This window comes from Doryrhamphus excisus, linkage group LG16 (genome assembly GCF_037039965.1).
Source record: "Doryrhamphus excisus strain RoL-2023G ecotype Guam linkage group LG16, RoL_Dexc_Guam_v1.1, whole genome shotgun sequence".
Taxonomy (NCBI): Eukaryota; Metazoa; Chordata; class Actinopteri; order Syngnathiformes; family Syngnathidae; genus Doryrhamphus; species Doryrhamphus excisus.
Window position 1 is genome coordinate 15482942 of NC_136372.1, and position 15395 is coordinate 15498336.

The 15395-nt window shown below is 40.6% G+C and overlaps 1 protein-coding gene across 17 annotated transcripts in view; it reads left to right on the forward strand.

The window, feature by feature from the left end:
• cacna1aa (calcium channel, voltage-dependent, P/Q type, alpha 1A subunit, a) overlaps window positions 1–14950 on the forward strand; it is a 107039-nt gene extending 92089 nt beyond the window's left edge. For 5 of the 17 annotated variants that reach the window (XM_078797062.1, XM_078797063.1, XM_078797068.1 and 2 more), the window contains 8 exons: window positions 419–522; window positions 2296–2408; window positions 2495–2615; window positions 4253–4366; window positions 5193–5231; window positions 8279–8495; window positions 8665–8948; window positions 10834–14950. In XM_078797062.1, the coding sequence (XP_078653188.1) occupies window positions 419–522; window positions 2296–2408; window positions 2495–2615; window positions 4253–4366; window positions 5193–5231; window positions 8279–8495; window positions 8665–8948; window positions 10834–11601 (1760 nt within the window). In that variant the 3' untranslated portion in view covers window positions 11602–14950. The remainder of the gene's footprint in view (window positions 1–418; window positions 523–2295; window positions 2409–2494; window positions 2616–4252; window positions 4367–5192; window positions 5232–8278; window positions 8496–8664; window positions 8949–10833) is intronic. The other 12 variants (XM_078797064.1, XM_078797065.1, XM_078797075.1 and 9 more) reach the window with 6 other exon arrangements.
• Window positions 14951–15395: the final 445 nt, after the last annotated feature.

Below are 15395 nucleotides of genomic sequence, written 5' to 3' on the forward strand. Positions count from 1 at the left end.
CGCTACATCGCCGTGCTAAGCTAACAACACAACCTCAGTTCGACATCAGAGGGTGCCTTTCTATAGATCCACTCTCTATAGATGTCTTTTCACTACAGGGACAGTCCTAATTTAAAATGGAGTGGGATTTTCTGTTAATCGGTGCATGGAATTTATTAACATATTTCTAATATTCCACCAAGAAACCATCATAGTTGAAGGTGAACATGTGCTGCAAAATACAAAAAATAATAATAATAACGATATCTGACTGTGAAAAGACTATTTGCTCAATGTCCATATATGAATGTTATGTATGTTTGTGTGTGGAAAAAGTGTTGTATGTTGGTGTGCACACGTCACCCCTCTCTACCATTCCTGGCGCTCAGGGTCCATACCAAAGGGTCTAATCTTGCAGGGTAACTTGTCATTCTCTCAGCAGCGACAGACCTGACAGTGGGCAAAATCTACGCCGCCATGATGATCATGGAGTACTACAGACAGAGCAAAATCAAGCGCTCGCAGGCACTCCGGGATGAGCAGGTAATGCCTGGGAATGTCTGGAAAAAACGAGCTAACAATATCCTGGTTTTGTTATGGTAGGAACTGATGTACTGTTTATGTCAATGGAAGTGTGTATTTTTGAATGTATTTTGTGTAAGAGCAGCAGTTGGGCTTTATGACCCACAAGGTCAAGGGTTCAAGTCCCCACTGCAGGTGAAAATATGGAGCTGGTGGTTGCTAAAGAGAAGCCAGTCACCCACGAGCAAAGCACTGATTATGAGATACAGTAATCCCTCTACACATCATGCTTGGAATTTTATGGCATAATGCTATCACAGGCTGCACGGCGGACAAGTGGTTAGTGAGCAGGCCTTACAGCTAGGAGACCCGAGTTCAATTCCACCTGCGGGCATTTCTCTGTGGAGTTTGCATGTTCTCCCTGTGGGTTTTCTCCGGGTATTCCGGTTTCCTCCCACATTCCAAAAACATGCTAGGTTAATTAGCGACTCCAAATTGTCCATAGGTATGAATGTGAGTGTGAATGGTTGTTTGTCTATATGTGCCCTGTGATTGGCTAGCCACCAGTCCAGGGTGTACCCCACCTCTCGCCCGAAGACAGCTGGGATAGGCTCCAGCATACCCGTGACCCTCGTGAGGATAAGCGGTAGAAAATGAATGACAATGAACAACAATGAATCTCGCACACAATAAAACTAAAATAAAGTAAAATTATTCCAACAACATGCATGCTAGGTTAATTGGCGACTCCAAATTGTCCATAGGTATGAATGTGAGTGTGAATGGTTGTTTGTCTATATGTGCCCTGTGATTGGCTGGCCACCAGTCCAGGGTGTACCCCGCCTCTCACCCAAAGACAGCTGGGGTAGGCTCCAGCAGCCCCTGTGACCCTGTGAGGATAAGCGGTAGAAAATGAATGAAAGAATGAGAATCACGTTTTTTTTTATATATTAATTCATATATCATGCTGTTTTATGGTTCAATACAGCTTATTATTCATAAAAACAACAATTTTGAAGCTAATTTTACATTTACAACAACTTTTTATGGCTTATTATGTCTACTCCATTGGAAATATGAACGTAAAGGTGGTTTTAGGGATGCTATTTTATATGTGGAGGGCTCTAATAATGTTAAAACCCATATTTAGAAGGTTGTAAACGGTTTTCTACGCTCAAATTACAAAAAATATTCTGTTTATAAATTAGAAGTCCTACATCACAAAAAATCACTTATCACTGTCTTATCTGAAACCAATTAACAGCAATAAAGGGATTACTATATATCTAATACTGTTTACCTGGATATTATTCATAAGGGTAACAGCAACAGCAATGCTGCCATCTGCTGGTCAAAATGTTTTTCTTCTGCCTCAGTTGTAATTCTTTGCTCAGCATTTTGGCTCAGTGACATCTTCTGGTGGATTATTTCATCCCGTTATATCTGTCTCACTTATGTCCCAAATAGGATGTAATATTCATATTTTTATTGCACATTTACTGCCATTTTCAAATATACGCAGAAATGCTGGGTTCTGCCTCCTTGAACACTTTCCCACCTCCTCCTTCCTTCACCCTCAATTCCCCCGACCAAAACATGTTTGACACTTTGTAGGAACAGTTTTGGGAAGTCGCCTTTTCCAGCATGACCCCAATTGGAGTAGTTCCTTTAAGCCGCGGCCCCCACCCTTTTTAGTCAGACCCCTTCTGTTCCTGCATCCTCCTTTTTCCGTGCCCTTTTTCCCACTCCGTCTCCCTGATAGCTGGCGATGGCCATGTTGTATGTCTTACACAGAATCGAACCCCATTACTGTTTCAGCGCGTGGAGCCTTCCCCCACCCAGGATGGGGGTCCGGGCCTCAACAACGCCCTCCCTCCGCCTGAGACAACAGAAACAGCAAACAGCCTGTGAGTCGGAATTCTGGTGTACGTCGGTATAAATAAAGTTATATTAAACACATATGTATATTAACCGTGTGTATTTTATGTGGCAGCCCGGTGGAAGGGGGGCTCCCAGAGAGCCACTCGTGGGTCACGGCTCGTGCTCAGGAGATGTCCCAAAAGGTGGGAAGCTGGAGCCCTGAAGACGGCCTGGGAAGCATGACCACATCGCAGGTAGAAAGCTCAGGGGCACAAAAAACACAAGCAGGATCGCAACTCACATGCAGTCCAATATAAACAGTACATGAGTGACATTCGTTTCAAGGTCAAGGTCGTCATTTTCAACCCACCCGAGTGGGAAGCATTCGTCCCAAATTGTGCTGCTGCTGCCAAACTTTCATCAAATGTCATCGTACGCGCCATCACATGACCAGTGACAGTAGAATCCGGTACTTCCTCGTTCCTTGTATTATTCCTCCAAAAGTACTCGGCTTTATCTATGACTTTAGTTAGGGCAGATTTCTTCCAATTATGTTCTCATTAAATTATGTTTGAAGTGCTCTCATGATAAGATGTGATAATGAAAAAAAATATATTATATAATGCATAGTTTATAATTAAAAAAAATCTAAATATATATTATTACAGTTTATTATTAATTTATTGCAGTCAATTGGTTCCTGACCTGACTGTGATAAGTGAATTTCTACAAAATAGGATACTTTATTTACAGCACAAAAAACTTACATGATTAGAGCCCTCTAGCTACAAAACAACACCCCTATAGTCACCTTGACACTGTTATTATCCAATAGAGTAGACATAAGAAGCCATGTAAGTCTTAAATAAGACTCGTGCTTGTATGTTTTGTTAATTAAAATTAAAATTAGGATGAAAAATAAAATTAAAACAAACTTATATTAGGATCAAAATTAAAATTGAAATATATTAGGATAAAAAATAAAATTAACACAAACTTAAATTATATTAGGATCAAAATTTTAATTAAAATTAATTAAAATTAAAATATATTAGGATAAAAAATAAAATTAAAACAAACTTAAATTATATTAGGATCAAAATTAAAATATATTAGGATAAAAAATAAAATTAAAACAAACTTAAATTATATTAGGATCAAAATTTAAATTAAAATTAATTAAAATTAAAATATATTAGGATAAAAATAAAATTAAAACAAACTTAAATTATATTAGGATCAAAATTAAAATTAAAATATATTAGGATAAAAAATAAAATTAAAACAAACTTAAATTATATTAGGATCCAAATTTAAATTAAAATTAATTAAAATTACAATTACAATTACAATATATTAGGATAAAAATAAAATTAAAACAAACTTAAATCATATTAGGATTAAAATTAAAATATATTAGGATAAAAAATAAAATTAAAACAAACTTAAATTAGGATCAAAATTCAAATTAAATTATAACATTATTCATTAGGAAAGCAGGAAGTGAACAAATGTAACAGTTACTGATTGTAAAAGTACCAGATGGAGGGGTAGGATTTAATAAGCTTTGCTTCTTCCTACTCCTTTTGGACATGTGGAACTGTGAACCGATTATGGGATGCATTCAATTGTAATCTGAACCATTACCATTACTATTTATTTTTTACACTCACTGGGCACACAATCTAATGACTCCCAATACATTTTACACTCATTCTCAGTCATGTCTGACACCGACGCCATCATTACGCTCATCAAATCCTCACCATCGATGACATTCCCGTGTAAGACCCTTGGTTCTCTGCCTCTGTGGATAACAAAACCGACTCCCTTCTACCTGTTGTCACGGCAGCCAGTCACAACATCTCCTGCTCTCCTGCTCTGTTTGCAGACGGTAGAGATGAGAGAGATGGGGCAGGATGGTTACTCGGATACTGAGCACTTTCCACCAATGGAAGGCCACGGCAGGGCCGCTTCCATGCCCCGCCTGCCAGGCGACAACCAAGTGAGCAGCATTCTCACCTCCTCCGTCATTTCCCCTTCTGTGTCATTCCAGGTCTTTTGCTTAAATGATCCATTGCTGTGGCGCCAACAAGTCTAAACCAATCACGATGTATTTTTTGGCTTATTGTAAATGACCATAGCAAAGCAAAGTCAGACCTTTTTTCGATTTTCTTCTTCTCTTCTCATATCTTGGCTTGCACGTGATGGTGCTTCGTTTTCATGCAACGTTCTCATTCATTGTGTGCTTTTAAAACATATCCACAAACACACTTTGCACAAAATATGATTTATTTTTATGTTGTTGTTGTTGTTGTAATGGCGACTAAACTGTTTTTTTTCTTTTCTTAGTGAAGGTCAATGATGAATTTTTGGGGTCCTTTTTTTTATTTTTACAACCTAGCGCAAGCTTATGTGTGTGTGTGTGTGTGTGTGATGTGATTCTCCTTTCTTGGAGCTCAAACCCCGCTTCATTCAGTGTCCCTTGTTTTGTGTGTGTCGTGGATTTTGGAAGTTTTCATTGCTTTTGTGACTATGGTGATGTGAGTTCTGTACTTGTTTTGACGCCTTCCATCCGCCAAATGTGTGTGGTAAGTGTGTGTCCTCCACCGGATCTTCTTCTTCTTCTGTGGTGTGCGTCGCGTATTAATGAGCTGCCAAACACACTGTGTACTTTTTTCTCTCATTTTCTGAATCAACTCATCGTTATTACCGGCCTTCCGTCTTTCCTACACACACCTCCCTCTTTGTTGTGGTTCTGCTTCATTTGTGGCTATGTGTGTGTGTGTGCGTGTGTGTGTGTTTTGTGTGTTTTCTCTGTGCTCATACAGAAGCGGAGGAAAGGGAAGCAGCGTGGCAGTCACCTCAGTGTATGTACCCTGTCTTCCCTGTCTTGTCTTTCTTGCTACATCTTCTTTCTCTGTCAGGCTGACTCAACCAAAAAAGTACAGTTTGGTTCTTTTTGGATTAGCAGGAATATTTTAACCTTACCAAAATAAGTTAACCTAATGTTAGGAAGAAAAAAAACACCAAATGATGAATTATTTTTTTTTGTGGACACATCAAACTACCAAAATGAACTGAACTGTACAGATTGGTGGGCTTATATTTCCATACCGCAACACATGACTCCGACATTCTAAGAGGTGGCCATCTTCAAACGTTTAATTAGACAAAATACGGCTTCAGTAGCTCACGTCAAAAGGTCAGCTCAGTACAGATTTATTGCCAGTGCTTATACGTCGCATCACTACAAAAAGGAAAAAAAACTTGTCGGAATGGAATATTTTCCCCACTATATTCTCATCTACAACAAAGAGATAACACAATCGCAATACTTGGAACAAAAATTAGTTTTAATTAATCTCACACATATACACAGTTTCATTGAGTCACCTGGCTGTGACGGTCAGCCCCCCTAGCCAAGGTTGGGTGAAGCCAGATCAGACCACCGCCTCCACAGCAGGCAATATGAGGAAGAGGAACTCAGTTTGGACCTCGCTAAATCTTGGTCAGTGGGCTGATAGTTCTCTCCAGAGCTGGCATTGCAATTGTAATAGCAAAACATGAAAGTGGTGTTCGTGTTGATTTCGCTGCCATATTGTGTCTTTGGCAGCAATCACATTTTCAAGGTAAAAGTAATGTTCATTTATCACATTTGGAATTATTTGGTCCATGTAAAATAATAATTTAAAAACTTTTTTATAACTTTATTATATAAGACTTAAGCTGCACGGCGGACGAGTGGTTAGCGCGCAGACCTCACAGCTATGAGACCAGGGTTCAATTCCACCCTTGGCCATCTCTGTGTGGAGTTTGCATGTTCTCCCCGTGCATGCGTGGGTTTTCTCCGGGTACTCCGGTTTCCTCCCACATTCCAAAAACATGCTAGGTTAATTAACGACTCCAAATTGTCCATAGGTATGAATGTGAGTGTGAATGGTTGTTTGTCTATATGTGCCCTGTGATTGGCTGGCCACCAGTCCAGGGTGTACCCCGCCTCTCGCCTAAAAACAGCTGGGATAGGCTCCAGCATGAGGATAAGCAGTGGGGGGGGGGCGTACAGCAATGAATCTTGCACACAATAAAACTAAAATAAAGTAAAATGATTCCAACAACGTGCATGCTAGGTTAATTGGCGACTCCAATTAAGGAAAAGCGGTAGAAAATGAATGAATGAATGAATATAAGTCTTATAGTGCATAAAAATGCTGTTTTTTTTTCCTCACCGTTCTACTAGATGCAAATGGAAGCCTCCAAACCAAGCCAGGAGATCTGGACTTAAACCTATGAAATCCGTGACAAATCTGCATGGCTTTAAAGCTGTGTAGCATCAGTACTTTTGCTGAAATGACAGATCGGTTTGAATTGTATTAGATTGAAGATGCCAGACGTTTCTACCAGATTCTCCCCAACAAAAAAAAACAGCGTTACTATTCTATGTCACAGCAGGAAGTCCATTCATGCGGCAAACAGCTGAGGTCAAAATGTCACATTAGTACTTCTTCCTCACTGCACTATCATAGTTTCCCACTTCAAGGATCGCTCATTGAGCCAAATTGTACTAAGTTACTCTTCTTTCGACGTGACCTCATCTGATGTCAGCTTGACGAGTGACCCGAGCATCTTGAGCTACTTGGCTTGGTGTCGCATGTTGCCTTCATGAACAGTCATGCCACTGACTAACTGATGGGGGGGTGGGGTCTGTCCTTCTGTGTCCATGTCTCCATGCCGGTGTGCTTGTCTGGAATGACGCTGTGTCTCCAGTCATGTCTCTATACTTGCATGCAAAATGATACAGATTCCCGAAAGTGTGTGTGGATGTGTGTGTGTGTGTGTGTGTGCAATGAGGAAACATCTAAAGATGAATGAGGAGTGCGTGGAAAATGTTAGGGTAAGCAGGTTAGCAAATCCAGTGCTTTTGTATGTACACTATAAGGACAACAGTATTTGGACTTTATTAACTAACTGGGCTGTAGTATTCTACACCGGTCACTAGGTGTCAGTAATGTTACATTGATGAGAAAATAGCCACTACAGGAAGTAGTCTTAAAGTAGGAGGTGCTGAAAATACCCGATTGTTAGTATTATTATATATGATGAGCATATTTACACAAGTAAAATACAAATAATTCATTCATAAGACTCATTCAACAACATTGTGATGTGTAGTATTCTACACCGGTCACTAGGTGTCAGTAATGTTACATTGATGAGAAAATAGCCACTACAGGAAGTAGTCTTAAAGTAAGAGGTGCTGAATATACCCGATTGTTAGTATTATTATATGATGAGCATATTTACGCGAGTAAAACACACCCCTAGTCTTTAATGACGTCTTACACCTTTTTTTATTCTCACTTCCTGTAGATATATCAGCCATTTTTGCTAAATACTTTTGTCCATATAGTGTCATTTATATATATACTAACTTTTAGCAAAATCTTCGGTATCTCACACTGGCGTTCAGTGACAGACTTGACATGCCTGAGTAGGCACCATTGGCTCCGTACTGCTGCCCCCCCCCCCTACACCCAGAGCATGGGACCAGCCTCTATGGGGCCTGCATGGCTGGAGCAAAGAATGTACGGTGCAAGGAATGTTGGAGTTTCATGAATGTTCCATGTTCGGGGGGGGGGGGTTATTAGTTATGAGGATGTTGCAAGTCATACTGACCCTTGTATCCCTTTTTCTTTACAAATTCCAGAAGCATGGAAAGGCATGGTTGTTTGCCATCATCTTATTTGTATTTCTTTCACATTCCTGCCTTGTAAGCAGTACACGGTATTATTAAGTAGTAGTACTATATCATTAGGTGAAGAGGAACCGGTGTTTCAAGAACAGGCGCACAAACGCACCGATTCTCCAAACGCAACCACAGCATATATGTGTGTCTTTTGTTCCCCCCCCCCTGTAGACCATCAGCGATAACAGCCCCATGAAGCGTTCCGCCTCGTCTTTGGGTCACAGCAGGTCAGGCCGCGGCAACCGAGACAAAGGAGGCCCAGATGTCTACAACATGGAGGATGTCATACCTGAGGAAGGTCGAGCTCCCAGACACGGGCACAGGAGAAAAGAGCGCAGCCACCGTGCCTCCGAGAGGTCGCTGTGTCGCTACATGGAGGCTGACACAGGTCGGAGTCCGATGGGAAAAACACATGTTTAGAAATGTCGGCGTTAGCGGAGACTTGGTTGTGTTTAAATATTATTATTATTTAAAAAAAAAAAGAAAACATACACATTTAATACAAAGCTACAAAGTATCCGTTTAAGTCTTAAGTCTCCATCATCGTCTTTCCGCAGACATGAGCACGACCACCCAGTCAGGTGACCTGATATCCAAGGATAGGGATCGGGATCGGGATCGGGACCGAGACCGCGGCCGCTCCAAAGACCGCAAACACCACCACCATCACCACCACCATCACGGTTCCGTGGACAAAGAACGCTACGCCGCAGACCGAGGCGGCGACTACGCACGCAAGCAGTCCCGTGACCGAGAACCCGACCGGGAAAGGGAGCGAGAAAGGGACCGACGCTGGTCACGTTCCCCCAGCGAGGGTCGTGACTGCATGACGCACAGACAGGTGGGCTTATGGGTAATTTGATGAACGCGCTTGATGGTAATACATTATACACAAGTACCTCATTGTTTACTTGTGTATCCATTCACCACATTAGCTCCTAATGAGAACCAATACAAGAAAACATGTTTTTATAAATATCATAAATATCATTAAACAATATGTTGTCAGCAGTGGTTTCAAACTGCTTATAATATTTAATAACTATAATAATATACCTTTAACGGTGTCTTGCTAACCTCTTGGATCTCATTAGCTTGTGTTTCTAATGTGATGGGTGAATGTATGTATGTATGTACGTATGTATGTACGTATGTATGTACGTATGTTCCATACAGATGACAATGAGATGATTCAACACATGTACCAACAAGTCAACAAATATGCATTCATATATGTATATTTGTGCACGGGAATGCTCGATCCTATTTGCTCTCCCCTCACTCCCAATGCATTCCCAACATAATTTTACATTCGCTTCCCAAAAAAGAAAAAAAAAAGTCAATAAATAAATAAAATAAAATACGGTAATCCCTCACCACTTCACCGTTCAAATTTTCAAAAAAATATTGATTCATAAATCATGACGAATATATACCCAATTGTTAGTATTATTATATGGTGAGCATATTTACGCGAGTAAAATACAAATATAAGTCATTCATAAGACTCATTCAACAACATTGTGATGTGTAGTATTCTACACCGGTCACTAGGTGTCAGTAATGTTACATTGATGAGAAAATAGCCACTACAGGAAGTAGTCTTAAAGTAGGAAGTAGTCTTAAATTGATTATTTTCTGTCTTTTATATCTACTAAATTGGGAAATAGCAGTGTAAAGGTTACTCTAGGGGTATTATTTCATGTTTAGAGGGCTCTAATAATGTTACAAATCGTATTTAAAATATTTTTTTTATGCTATCACTGCAAAAATTGAATCCTACTTGAGGGAAATTCACTTATCACAGAGGTATGTGGGATCAATTAACCACACTTAACGAGGGATTACTGTATACTTATTAAATTATGGAAATAGAACATTTGTTTACATTTGGTCGCTTATGTATATTTTTTATTTAAATCCTGAGAGTTACATTGCGATGAACGGGAAGTGTTGATTGGCTGAACACATGATGCACAGGTGTAATAGCATGCAAAGCAGTACAGGTATCAAATACTAGCCAAATATACAGTTTATGTATTGGTATATATTTTATGCACGGTCAGACGCAGAGCCGGCCCTACCCAAAATGGCTGCCCTTTCACTTGCGATTTACAGACGCTTTGTTTTTTTTTTTGTAAAATAGTTTGTCACCCAATTTACATGCTTAATAAATTGCTAATAAATGTATTTGTATTTTGTGGTAAGATTATATTTATGTATTAGCTACTTTTACCCAATGCATATAATAACTATACAAAACTACAATAACTACAATAACTATACAAAACATGATACATACTGTATAATTTGTAGTAATATTATTCGGACAGTTTTTCAGATTGAAGGTGAATTCTTTTTTTTTTTACTCTGCTTTCCGCGCTCCCCATAAGCCACCGCGCCATTAGCATTGGCTAATATTGCCTAATGGGCTAGCCGGCTCTGGTCAGACGTTAGCTTTTACTGTGCAGCACAATGGATGCTCCAGAAATCAACCCTTTTTTCCTCCTCTTCTTGTTTTCTCTCCTCTGCACGGCATGTGGTTGATTTTGTCATCGTTTTCATCCGCATCCTCTTGCACCGATATCATCACTTGTGCTTTTATTGTGTGAAACGTCCATATTTACTTCCTGTTGCTGCTCATCCGCCCATCTTTGACTTATACGTTTTGTCGCTGAATTTGTGGTTCGTACTTTTTTATTTGCTTTATTTCACTTTTTGTGTAGGGCAGTAGTTCGGTCAGCGGAAGTCCTGTCCCGTCAACCTCCGGGACTAGCACGCCGCGCCGGGGCCGCCGCCAGTTGCCTCAGACGCCCGCGACACCCCGCCCCCATGTTACATACTCCCCCGTAGTCCGTAAAGCCGTGCCCTCGCAACCCGCCGGGCCACAGGGACGGGCCCCAGCCCCAGCACCCCGTCGGTTATCACCCGACCCTCCCCAAGGGCAGGCTCCACTGGCCCACCACGGCGCGCCCCGCCAGAGTCACCACCCACCGCCACGCTGGGGGGACACAAGCGGAGGGTCCGTGGATGGAGCGGACGGCTGCTTCTATAACCAAAACTACGCGCCCCACCATGACGCCCCCACACATGAACCGGTCAGCAACCCCCACCCGCATCCCTTGGCCAGCCATCCACTGCCGCCCCCTCCCCAACCGCAACCACACAACCTCCACCCCCAGCCACACCCTGTAAACAACCCCCACCCTCACCCTTTGCCACCTCACCCACAGCCAAACCGCACCTCACCTAGGACAGTACACCACGTGCCCCCTTCTAACACCCCTCTGACCGGCCCCGTTCAGGGGCAAGTGCAGCCCCCCGCTCAGCGCCGCCTTCCTAATGGTTACCGCTCTTCCTCACCGTCAACACATATACACGGACCCCAGCATAGTGGGCCTCATAAAGTCCCACCCCCAGGGGGACATCCGAGAGGACCCCGCAAGGGCCTGCATGAACCCTATGGGGAAAAGGAACAGGAGGACTGGTGCTAGCCTCTGGGGATGGGGGCGGGGGGTGGAAGAATACAGTATCTGGACCCACGTATACTTTTATATAGAACTTTTGTCTCTGCCACTTCTTGGAATATCCCGGAAATGAAATTCTGGGATGAGTCGGGATGAAAGAATGAATTAAGGATGCTTCTAAGGAAAAAAAAAATGGAACACGCCAGCTTTGAAGGATGCAAGACGGAGGAGGGGGGGTAAATTCTGCCTCTGGTTAAGAGCTACAGCCACTTACACGATGTCAAGAGTTGCGACTCAATTTAAAAAAAAAAAAAAAAAAAAAACAGTCAGAGACAAAAGAACCTTTTTTTTTTTTTTGCTTCCAGAAGCTAACTTGAGCATGTTAGCTTAAACAAAGAGGAAGTGGCTGCCAACCCTCCCAGCCACCCGTTATATCAATATTGATGAGTTTTATCATCTCTTTTTAAATAACAAAAAACTGACAACCACCCCTCCATCTTCCCCTCCACCTCGAGCCTGTATGAGGATCTGGGTGGGAGGGTTTGGGGGGGGTGGAAACAGACTAGTCCCACCTGGAAAAAAAAAAAAAAAACAAGACTAGTCACACCATCCTCTTAGCCGTGACGAGGAAAAACAAAAAGCGATGAAGGTTTTAACCACCAAAACCAGTTTTCTGCAGCATTTCTTCTTCTATTCCTGCAGCTGCTTCTTCTTCTTCTTCTTCTTCTTCGATACACTGAAGCTTGAATCTTCTGTTGCACCCCCACACTGCTTTTTTAAGACTTGTAAACCTGTGCAATCCTGCATGAATGATTGAAAAAAAAAAAAAAGAAAGAATAATACTAACAATGAGAATCCACTGTATGTAGAAGGACGGAGCGTAGGGGTGGGTTCTCTCCTTCCTTCTTGTTGTAGCCTGTAGGTTTCTCTACTTTTTTTTTTTTTTTTAGTTTTTTTATAAAAAATAACATTCCTGTTTCTCTCGCTTTCTCCCCCTTCGTGTGACATTCCTGTCTTCTAACTTCATTTTCACGTCACAAAGTCATAGACACAAGTGATGTGTGTGTGTATGCTTGGAAGGAACAAAAAATGACTTTCTTGCTTGCTTGTGCCAAATGCCTGCCCGCTCCTACGTCTGGAAATGCACATTTTTTTTTCAACTTTTTCTAAGCACGGTGATAATCTTGGAATGATTAAATGGCAAGCAGGGTACAAGTAGATGCGGCGGCAAATGTGACGTTAATTGTTAACATTTCCCCAGCTCTTCCAGACCAATAGAAAGGTGGAGAAAGGAGAGAAACGCTTTTGTTTTCTTTGACCATAATAAGGGAGGGCAAGTCTAGCATGTTGCCACTGAATAAATGCATTATTTGGAGCATTTATGGAGATTTAATAAATCCATAATGGTGGTGGTGGTGAAACGGTCACTACCACCTTCCTTACAGTATGTTTACATGCTCTAAAAACGATTTGGATTGTTAAAAAATTTAAATAATGTACATTGATTATGCGATTGGAAAATATTTTTTTTTAGCGATTGAGCTTTGTACGCATGCGCCAGTCTCGTGGCATGTCATGGCGCCGGTCTTAACGACATTAAATTCACAAGCGAAGAAGACGAAGCGCGAGACAGTGGTGGGCGGTTTACCTCCACAAGAAGCCAACTTAAGGATACAGAAAATAACATAGTTTATGGATACATTAGCGTTCTTACAAAGAATTTTCAACCTTAACACTATTAATTCTCACATAGTATGCAGTTCAGCTCGTACACTTATGTCTTTCTCACTCTCTCCCGCCACAACACCACTACTTCCTCCTTATCCACCAATAACGTTCACAACGAGGTACGTTCAGGAACATCAGAATTTAAAACATCAATATTGTTACAAAAACACTAACCTGATGAATGCGTTGATAAATGCTTTATTTGGAGCATTTATGGAGATTTAATAAATCTATGATGGTGTTGGTGCAAGTCGAGTTGAAACAGTCACTAACAACATCTTTAAAGTATGTTTACATGCTCTAAAAACGATTTGGATTGTTAAAAAAATTGAAATAACGTACATGGATTATGCGATTGAGCTTTGTACGCATGCGCCAGTCTCCGTGGCATGTCATGGCGCCGGACTTAGCGACATTAAATTCACAAGCGAAGAAGACGAAGCGCGAGAGCGTGGTGGGTGGTTTACCTCCACAGGAAGCCAAATTAAGGATACAGAAAATAACACAGTTTATGGATACATTAGCGTTCTTACAGAGTCACACGTCGCTCTTTTATTAACAAACCTTAACACTATTAATTCTCACATAGTATGCAGTTCAGCTTGTACACTTATCTCTGTCACTCTCTCCCGCCACAACACCACCACTTCCTCATTGTCCACCAATAACGTTCACAGCGACGTTACGTTCAAGAACATCAGAATTTAAAACATCAATAAAAAAATAACCTGATGAATGCGTTAGAATGTCATCGAAAAAGATACTTTTAATACATGTTATGATGCCTAAGCGCCCCAAGGTGGGCAGAAACGTACAGGACATCTGTATTTTAACAACAAAACTCCATATTTGTAGTCAGTTCAAGAAAAACAAAATTCACTCAAATCATACACATGTATATCTTAGTCTGTACACAACAATAATAACGATAGATTAAAACATTCACGACCAACATCCTTTTATTTTTTTTCTATGCCTCAGATGACTACCACAACAATTTAAACATATTAAAAGAGAAATGGCGTTAAACGTTTTAATAACATTACATTGACGGCTTCTGGAGTGATAGCTAGCATGTAGCTTCCGCTTTCCTTGACTCCATAATACTAAACTATGACCATAGTCGCCCCCTAGCGGCCCGGAGGCATATAATAAACTTCACTAACAAACCAGACTATTTTAGTGCAAAAATGTCCAAGCCTTCCTATGGTCCAAGAAAACACAAATGCTCCGTATCACTCACATGTACTGTATATAGAAATAATATCATTTCTTTCTCTGTGTGTGCCTCAAACTAACACTTTTTTTTTTTTTTGCTGTTTGATTTTCTATTTTACCTGGAGACCAATCACATGTTGACCAGAGAATGCACTGAAAAAAATTGCAAAAAAAAAAAAAAAAATAATTGCCTATCAGTGTCTTTCTAACCTCAGCGGAATGTCACAGACGAGTATTTTTTCACAACACTTTCAGATAGCACACAAAGTATGTAGCTAATGCTTCTCTGTGTGTGTGTGTGTGTGTGTGTGTGTGTTTGGATAGCAAACCCTTGACATTCCACCTTTTTTTTTTGTGAAGCCCATTTGTCTTTGCGTGTGTGTGTGTGTGTGTGTGTGTGTGTGTGTGTGTGATGTCAGTAATATATGATGCATGCAAAGCTCTGGTCATCCGATGTCCTTTTTTTTTATTTTTTTTACTTATTTTTCTTAATTTAATGGTCTATGCTGCAGTGAAATCCACACTAATTAACCACACACAGTCTGCAAAAAGCAATGTAAAAGCCGCAAATTATTATTATTTTTTTTATTTTTATTTTTTAATACTCACACACACAAAAAAAGTGGAAAAAAAAATATCTAGCTCAAGAACTGCATGTGCTATGTGCATGCCACACTGTGGGTTAACAGTCATCTTCAGGACATAAAAGAAAAACAGACTAATGAATTCATAGATATTGAAAAAAAAGATATATAAATAGATAGATGTTTTTAAAAAGCAACCTTTCTTTTTTTCTTCTATTTTTGAGAACAAAAAAATCTGACAAAAAAGACCAAAAAAATGGGATTAAAAAAAAAGAGACATTGGTGAGAGTC